This window comes from Polyodon spathula, chromosome 10, assembly GCF_017654505.1.
Source record: "Polyodon spathula isolate WHYD16114869_AA chromosome 10, ASM1765450v1, whole genome shotgun sequence".
Taxonomy (NCBI): Eukaryota; Metazoa; Chordata; class Actinopteri; order Acipenseriformes; family Polyodontidae; genus Polyodon; species Polyodon spathula.
In genome coordinates, this window is record NC_054543.1 from 44,079,736 (window position 1) to 44,089,002 (window position 9,267).

At 38.9% G+C, this 9,267-nt stretch overlaps 1 protein-coding gene across 1 annotated transcript in view; it reads left to right on the forward strand.

Moving 5' to 3' along the window:
- The window catches only part of LOC121322381 (solute carrier family 12 member 8-like), a 29,559-nt gene extending 21,689 nt beyond the window's left edge, over nt 1-7,870 (forward strand). The window contains exons 10-14 of the mRNA XM_041262245.1: nt 2,728-3,424; nt 3,798-3,895; nt 5,032-5,149; nt 6,668-6,728; nt 7,451-7,870. Coding sequence (XP_041118179.1) covers nt 2,728-3,424; nt 3,798-3,895; nt 5,032-5,149; nt 6,668-6,728; nt 7,451-7,616 — 1,140 coding nt within the window. The 3' untranslated portion in view covers nt 7,617-7,870. The remainder of the gene's footprint in view (nt 1-2,727; nt 3,425-3,797; nt 3,896-5,031; nt 5,150-6,667; nt 6,729-7,450) is intronic.
- The last annotated feature ends 1,397 nt before the right edge of the window (nt 7,871-9,267 follow it).

The window sequence follows — 9,267 nt, forward strand, 5'->3', positions numbered from 1 at the left end:
GTGTAGAGGTGATACAGTGCTTAGAAACAACAGTCCAACAACAGTTCAATGGTAAATAACTAAGCTTTATTAATGGATTTTAAATAATAACACTGACTATACACAATGATGTGCAATCACGTCTCCTCCGATCCATGACTGACACATCGCCTACCGCAGTAAGGCGCTGACTTCTAGTATTGTTGCTCCGCCCACTTTTTTGGATGGCCGACTGCCCCAGGAATTAACTGTCAAACCATCCTGTCCAGGGCACACTGTTCCTGTTATACAGCGCCCTCACAGGTCAGGAAGGAGATTGTTGACATGGATTTATTCGCTCTGTCACAGCACCCTTCGTCATTCTGTCAGTGTTTCCACACTAAAAATACAAACTGTGTAGATCCACACTGGTTCCTTCCCTTTTTTTCTTTTCTTTACAGAATGGCGACACATGTGAATTGAATCTTGCCAACTTTGCATGTTAAATATCATATAGGGGTATATATTTTATAAGTATGCATTTGCTGATTTTTGTTATGGATGGCAGGGTGTTTGATTCACAGGTGCATTTTAATGATAATGTAACAGGCAATCAATGAAACAGTAATATAAATGGCAAACATTATTCTGAACTGCGTTTACCTAAAATACATGGAACTGTGAAGGCTTAAAGGGTACTTGCTAGGCTTTTATTACCTGCATGTGAGGTTCATTAACTCAAATGTAAAAATCAGCCCAACACAGCACAAGGATAAAGATGGACAGCCTAATTTGGCTTAAAAAAATATCTTTACCTATCATGAATAATATAGTACCTTTATTAGCCCTGTGGTGAATATAAAACAACGTGTCGGTATTTCTGTAAAACTTTTATGTTTTGTTTAAAAAGGGAATATAATTGTGGGCCACTGCAATATCAGCTGATCCTAGGAGGACACCTTCATTGTGCTTAATAATACCTTCTATCTGCTTTGATTGTCTGTAATTAATACATTCAGGCAAGCGTGACTTTGAAATTGAAAGCCATTTATATTTCTTGACGCTGCTGTCATGTTTCTAATTACAGTCCTGTTTGATATTCAGAGGACAGCTGGTCACTGTGGTTAGCTTTCAGGCACCATCTGCTTTATCATGCAAGGGATCTGATCAGGTGATCAAGCTGGGAATTGCTTTCTGTTACTAATAGCTGGTATTACTAAAGCACTGCTGTCTGAAAAGGACAGAGCCCCTAACTTTCATCCCAAGAACACCATGTGGTTTAGCATGGGCCTGATCACTGGAGCCGAAGCAATTCTGAACAAGGTAGTTCTACCAAGCAGGCCAGGCTGCAGAACAAGTTCATCTGTAGAACGTAAGCATTAAAAATCTACTAACCCTTTACTGCCCTGGGTAAGTTCCCATACCTATTCAATGCCTTTTTTTCTGAAAATCACATGTGTTAGACACTGGGCAACAAAGGGTTAAACAGGAGGAGGACCATGTAGACTTGTTTTTAGAAATGAAGCAGGAGGTTTGAGAATTGTTTTCTGCAGAGGCTGGGCATGGCTGCAGCAGTCACTACGGCTTCATACCATGCCACGCTGCCCACATACTGTATGAACCAGCTTGTTTGCTGAGCTGACTCAGACCGCAAGCCAACCTGAAATGGGATGTCAGACACAAATTCAGAGCTTTTTTCTGCTTTACTGAGTCGGATGCACAGCCCTTTCTGGACTGAAAGAGCGAGTGAAGCCAGTGGAAACTTCAGACAGGAGGGGAATTCCTTCTCAAATTTATTTTAAAGTAAAATATTTCCAGGTAAAGGAGGGTTTACAGAGGAGTCTGGAGGCAGCATTTTTGGAAATATCAGAAAACATCTGCATTTTGTTTTAAAGGGGGGGAAAAAAATGTTAATATTAACTTATTAACTCTTGCGTGGAACAGATAATATATATATATATATATATATATCTATATATATAATATATATCTATCATATATATATATATTATATATAATATATATATATATTCTGTTTATAGAAACACACGTGGGAAATTCAAGAAAGGTGTGTGGTTTGACTTGTAAAAAATGAGACATATATACCCACTGTTGCTTCACAGTTTTCCTGGATAATTAACTTCAACAGGGCAATAGCCTTTTTATAGCCCAAAACGGCTGAATTTGCTAGATTGGTGGCATTTCATCATACCCAGATCAGGAAAATAAAGATCTGTATGCTCCTTGCAATATTGTATAATGTTCTTTACTTCCAGGCCCAGTTAGAAATCTGATGGCACTGTGAAGAAGATATACCAGGAAAGGGTCCAGAGAACTGCGATTAGTTATTTACAAGGAAATAAGGAACACAATAAATCAGTCTTGTCTCTTAACTCCAGCACATCCCCTCCCTTTAACCTTGTCTGCCCTTTGATGCTGTGGTAAAGGCCCTAGACATCTCCTGCAGAATCAAACCACAGTGACAAGGGCAGGAAAAGTATGTTGGGCCAGCCTAGGAGGAGCTGGAGCTGTGCCAGCCAATACCAGTCATCTGAATGAAGCAACACAGTTGTGTGAGGTCCCATAGTGACCAGTCAGGACATGTACAATGGTTTTAATTATTAAACAGTATTCCTATGGTGCCTGGTTGTGTATATTGTATATTGGGAGTGTAATGTTTATGGATTCCAGGACCCCCTAGGAAAAATGAGATGTAGCTGTCTAATGGTTGTTATTTAGGTTTCTTGTTCTTTTTTTCTGTTTCTACAGAGAGGACCAAATAAGACACCAGTTGCTGCCATTTGCTTAACAAGCCTCGTCACAATGGCGTTCATCTTCATCGGCCAGGTTAATGTCCTGGCCTCTATAGTCACCATTAACTTCATGCTGACCTACAGCATCATAGATTACTCCTACTTCTGTGTGTCAATGAGCTATAACCTCCAGATGAAACAGAGGAGGCAGCTACCCAAGGAAGAGTCCAGAACTTTGATCTACAGCAGGCATTCCTACTATGGAACAGATGGTATGCAGAACTGGAGAAACGGGACCTTGCTGGAATTCACAAAGGACATGGACCAGATATTCCAGCCTGTATACCCTGACGCGGAGAACAATGAACGAGAAAAGAAAGAGAAGGAAAGTGAATTAAATCAGAAGAGCAAACCGTGGGGAACGCGGAAGCCGGCCAAGCAAACGTTGAGGGATAGTTTTCGGCTGGATTTGGACAGGTCTGCAGCCTCGGTTAAAGAATGTGCCAAGACCTCCGACACCGAGTCAATGAACTGCAGTGAAGCCGGTGCTGCTGCTAATAGCTCTCGGGAGGAACAAGACCTGATGGCACAAGCCTTCGACAGCCAGGAACAACAGCGGGTGTCTGTAGATCTGGAGTCTGAACCACGAAATGACAAGGCGGAATCAGCCTTTCAAAGACAGAGCTCAGCTGACAGGGATGACTCTCAGGAAGGTATGGACCCTGCCACTGCATGGATGTTCTTTATATTTGTAAGCTTTAGAACAAATTAGCCAACTGATCCTGTTACCTTTTAAGATGTTTTAGATTAATTACCTGTAGATTGTTCCAATCTTCTATACCCGATCCCTAAACTTCTACTGTTGTCTTGAATAATTATTGTTAAACTATCTATTGAGTGATATTAAAATAAATGAATAAATGGCTTCTTAGTATAAGGTTATTTAGCATTATTAAATCTTTTGTTTTTTTTAAACATTAAACACAACTGTATTTGCAGGAAGGAGCAGCTAAATGTTTCTTAATTGAATTGTCTTTATTCTTATTCTCTTGTGCTAAGGCATTATCCCTATTGTCTTCTCACCAGATTTTACTGCCAAGCAGAGACTTCAGGGAACTGAAATTCAAGAAACGTCAATATCATTTTACTCCAGGCTCTGCAATCACTGGGTGTCTTTAGTTGGTGTAAGTGAGAGACAGCCCCCAGTCTTTTTTCCATTTAGGTTAATTAAACTAAGAAGGTGCATTATGGGAGGTGCTGTGGAAAATGTAGAGTTGGGCAAACTTTCCAGGCACACCTTTCCGTGTTTTTTCCTTAATCTAAGTGACTTGGTACAGTGGGAGGCTTGATAAAATAGTTCCCAGAGAAAATGAGGTGGAAATCTATCCCAAACTAGCACATTGTGTCTTTATTCAGTCTATCAAACAAAAAACCCATTTAAATGTTGTTTTCCCTATCTGCAGGCTTCCATGCCAGCGGTATACGGGCGTGGTTTTGTTTCAATGAGTTTCAAGGCCTATGCAATCAGAGTACTTATTTTTCAGCAGCATCTAAGGCTGAAAAAACTGCGGCTGGTGACAGGATCCATAACCGCTTTACACAAATGAGCAACACAAACCACTTCGTATGTAATTATCTGCATCACAGAAGCCGTGCATTTGGCATGTAACATTTCCCAGATCTGGATTCTTATTTGTCTGCACAGCATGTTATGCCTGTATGTTGCTCAGACGTAACAGTCACACAGCACCTCTGTTGTTGTGACAGTGTTATACAGTATGTATATACAACTGATCAAACTGATCCTGATAGATTGCTGGGCAACACCGTAGGGAATTCAGGCAGTAGAACTCAGTGTATCTATATAAGTTTCTGAGGATTCTCATTGAAGATGAGACTTTGGTTTGATGGCAGCATGCAAAGCAATGATTGAACATCTGGTTAAGTCGGGGTTCTGGTGTTGCTTTTCATCATCTATGTGGTTACTGAAGAGCGATGTCTATATCCGGCGTTTGTATTTTTGTATTCTTTTGAAATTGTTGGTTGTGTGGGTGGGAGGTTTATACTAACACTTGTTTGAAGTCAGTCAGGAGCTAAAATATAAAATATTTTAGGTTTACTTGAATAATCATATCGAATTGTCTCTTATACAGTACAGACTGCCTCCAACACAACAAAAACACATTGCATTCAATGAACACTGATACTGTTACAGCTATTCATGTAAACTATTTTTTTTAAATTGAATGGAGGTAAAAAAACGTGGAGGTAAAAATATCTGTGTATATTTTAATGATTCACACCCCCACTGTCTTTACAGGCAATAAGCTCACTTATGATCATGTTTGTAATCCAATGGATCTATGCCTTTGTGAACATTGGTATGGCAATACTTCTCTACTTCTACATTGGAAAAGTGAGCCCTGGTCTGCCTCCAGGTAAGTTAACACTGACCAAGAAACATTTCACAAAAGATCAAATAAAGTAAAATAAATCATTCTTAAAAAGATAATACACAATGCAATAGAACTCATAGCAAGATTAGTGACATTCAAATCTATGAACACTGTGGCTTTTCCAATTCTAACATAATGGTTTCTAAACTAAGAGTGGTTTTGTGCTTCTCTTGGTACTCATTGCAGACCTAGTGGTAGATCAAAACACTTTTCTGAGTGTGAGCAACAAAAGCCTGGGATAAACACACATCCAGCAATGCTACGTGACCCTAAAATAGTGTGCCTGCCAAATGGAAAACAAGCTGCAAACAGATGCCTGGGATCAACACCTTTTCTTTTTCAAATCAATAAATGAATTAAATCAAAAGAAACGGAAGTAAAATAAAAAGCGTTTGGCCGCAGTACTCAACAGTGACAGGTGCTCTCCACAGGCACGAATTGTCTTGACAGAGTATGAAAAATAAAGTGAATTTAAAACCACACAATTTGTTGTTTTTACAGCTGTTAAGCTAATTTCAGTGTCTTTGACCTTTCATCCAATGCAGGACTATAATCTTCCGCTGCGAGATGGATTCTTTTGCGATTATTGTAAGGAGTCAGATTGCCATGTTATGTAGTACAATTAATGGTGCCGTTTCTGTTTTTTTTTTGTTTTCACTCTGGATACCATCCACCACTCACAGTTTTGATTTATGCATTATAGAAGTCCTTTTGGCAAGTTGATTTTGTCATTTAAAATGAATTGGAGTACTGTATTACAAATAGCAACAGTTAACCAGATTAAGTTATTAGATGCAATAACTGCAAAACAACAGTCCTTTTTGATTCTGGAGAAAAATACTTTTTATTTGAGCTCCAGCTTTTGGAACTTTGTTTTAAACATTTTCCAGAGAAGCTTACATGTTGGGCCGACCTGTCTTCTGTACAGAGTCGTTCAGCAGCTGCACCAGACAGCTGACATATTCTCACAGTCAGTTTTGCAGGTCTCACTGATATGTAATCACCCTTCGCAATTTCATGGGTCACGGTTTTTGTTACGTCTTTCGTCTTTCAACCTTTGAGGTGGTCAGATAGTACCCCGTGCTGACAGCTGCAAAAACAGCTTCTGTGTGTTTGCTGCTCCACTGCTGTAAACAGCTAGCCACGAAACAGAGGAACGTTACAGGATGGTCACTGAAACTTAAACAAGTTAATAAAGTGGATCGAAAATCCAGGCTTAGAACTAACATTTTGTAATTAAAAACAATGCAGAAAACAATTGCTTCACTGAGTTACGAGTCATCATGATTTCTGTATTGTTTTCAATAACAAAATGTTATTTCTCTTCCTGGAATTTGTTTTTATGTGGTCTTAAACGGAACAGTCCAAATCTAAAAGGAGAGGGTCAGTTATTAGTTAATACACCTACCCCCTAACTTAGAAAGTGTCATGTTGTTGATTTCTGCTTATTGACTTAAAAGTGTAATAAAATCCCACATTTCTAATTTAATTTTCCAACAGGAGTAGCTGCACACTTCAGCTTCTTTAAATGGATCCAATCTTCGCTTAAAAACATAGGAAGGTATGTCACCATGTAATCTATGCTTATGTCCATAGTACATACAAATAATTGTGTTACTTGTCTCCTCTATGCATTAAAACTCAATTGTTTTGTCCAATTTTATAGACAGTTATTTATTTGGTCAGATGTCATAAAGGTCCAGCTACAACACAATATTCAAGCTTCAAAAAACAAGGGCTGGACTCTTAAAACTGTCGTTTCAGCCTGCAACACAGCAAAACACAAAGCGCCCCACTGTTTGTGGCGCAGTGCAAGACGCAAATAAGCTCTCGATAACATGCCAGCATTCCAAAGCACGTGCTGCTAGGTGGTCTAGTAGCTCGGATCACAACAACTCTGTTGTGCTACTGGCACAGCCAGAGTAAGGCTGGAGCTTTCTTCATACTCCATTAGATCGTCAAGGCTCGGTTGAGACACAATGACCGGCCATTGCAGGAAAACTTGGCACCATGCTCTGTGGCCTAGTCTGAGCTGCAAAGTCACCTACCGTTTATTTCAGTATAATAGAAGGAAAAAGATGCAACTGTTACTTACTGTACCTTTACTGACTGGAAATGTATTCGCGTTACAATTGTACCATTTTGACAGTGAATAAATGAACCATATGCATCCTGCTGGGGGACAAAAAAGTATGAGGTCATAGAAATACATTTCTATGGGGGAGGGGAGGGGGGGTAATTGTTATGCAGAAGTAAACCAGGTGTCTTATCCTTTCATTTCAGGACAGGACCAACCCCTCAAGAGCAGATTGTCGTGACACCCTCCTTTGCAACAGTTGGCATGGAGACCACGCAGCTCACTGAGGAGAATGCAGACTTTGCCTCAAGAGACCGTTATCACCATTCTTTCGTCATCAGCGCAGAGGAATTGAATCGCCCGCTCCATTGAGAAAGAAGTGGCCAGCTTTGTAAGACCTTCTCACACAGGCACCATTCCCCTTTTCTCAAGCCTGATTTTACACTGTGAAACTAAAATAAAGGAATGGCAACAATGCTCACACACTGTTTTTTTTTTTTAGTTCACAAACGAAAAAAGTCATTGTAAAAACTAATTGTAGAAAATATTGACTACCTCTGTGCTCACTACTTTTAACAAATAAATGTGACTTTCTCTGTGATTCTGATTTTGTATAATTTAATAGAGATGAGATATTGTATTTAAACTATTTTGGTGGTTTAACCAAAATTATATATAATATATATATATATATATATAATATATTTTTTATAAATATGTCTGTGTGCCAAATTATTTTTTTGCTATTCAGGAATGTTTTCAATTGAAAAATGTGCAAGATTGCGCTGACCAAAGTGGAGAGTGAAACTCCCCCCATGAGTACATTTTTATTTCATTTCTTTTAACTCTACACACTTTTCAAAATCTTGGTGAAATTCAGATTTCCATTTTATGAGTTTTTATAAATTGAGCCTCAGGCTCTTGTGTGCAGTTGTGATGTGTAGATGAAGAAGAAGAAGAAGAAGATGAATGTTGCAAAGGACAATGGCTTGCTGTACATCTAGAAAAACTCCCTGTGTTGAATCAGTAAAATATACCTGTCAGAAACACTTTAGGCATTGGAGTTCATTATATTATTGAACAGGGTCATTTTGGTACTTTATCTAACAGAAGAACATTTTAAAAGGCTGCAACTGGGGGTCAAAATGATGCTTAAACAAGATGTGGTAAATTTATATGAAATATATACTAATACAATTTTTTTAAATAAATGACAGATAAGCCTGCATAATAAAAACACCCAACCCAGCTGCCCATCCGCTTGATAAATACATGTAGTGTGCAGCATTGCAAAACTAGCATGTATTGGTGAGACCAGTAGCAATTCTACTGTAGAATTTAAGAGGGACTTGCAAGTTTGATCTGGTTAATTGAATCATTGTCTTCTTTATTATAATTAACCTGTAAGTAGGTTGGAAATGGCATAGTAGTTCACTTGGGATTACTGATACAATATATATATATATATATATATATATATATATATATATATATATAGCACCGACTGTGCGTTTTCCTGCCTCAAAAATGTGCCTCATTTGCATAATAATTGGATTCTAGTCAGTCTCCATGAGTGTCAGAACAAAGGCATGCATTCTCGATTTTAAAGTTATTAAAGTACTATTCAGTTACAACTGCAGTAACGGCCTACATATCTGTGTTGTTTTCTTTTGCAGAGCACAGCCTCCATAAAGGCTTTGGGTTACCAGGATATCTTGGGACTTGCTAGAAGTTCTTTGCTGATATGTCAGCATAGAGATATGGATCATGATTCCGCTGCTGCTGTTGCAGCTGGTTCTGTTAAATTCAGGACGGGGTAACGTTGAGGACAAGGGGTGCACACAGCACCTGCTAACACCAGAGCGTTAGTAGTGGTGCAGGTGACATCACAAACCCTGCAATTCTAGGTTAACTTGTAGAAAACCAGTGCGTTTTATACACAATCACCCACACATGGGCAACATGTGCAACTTCTTTGGGGAAATCCAGGCTCATTCTTTGAGATATAGTTGATTTCTTGCAA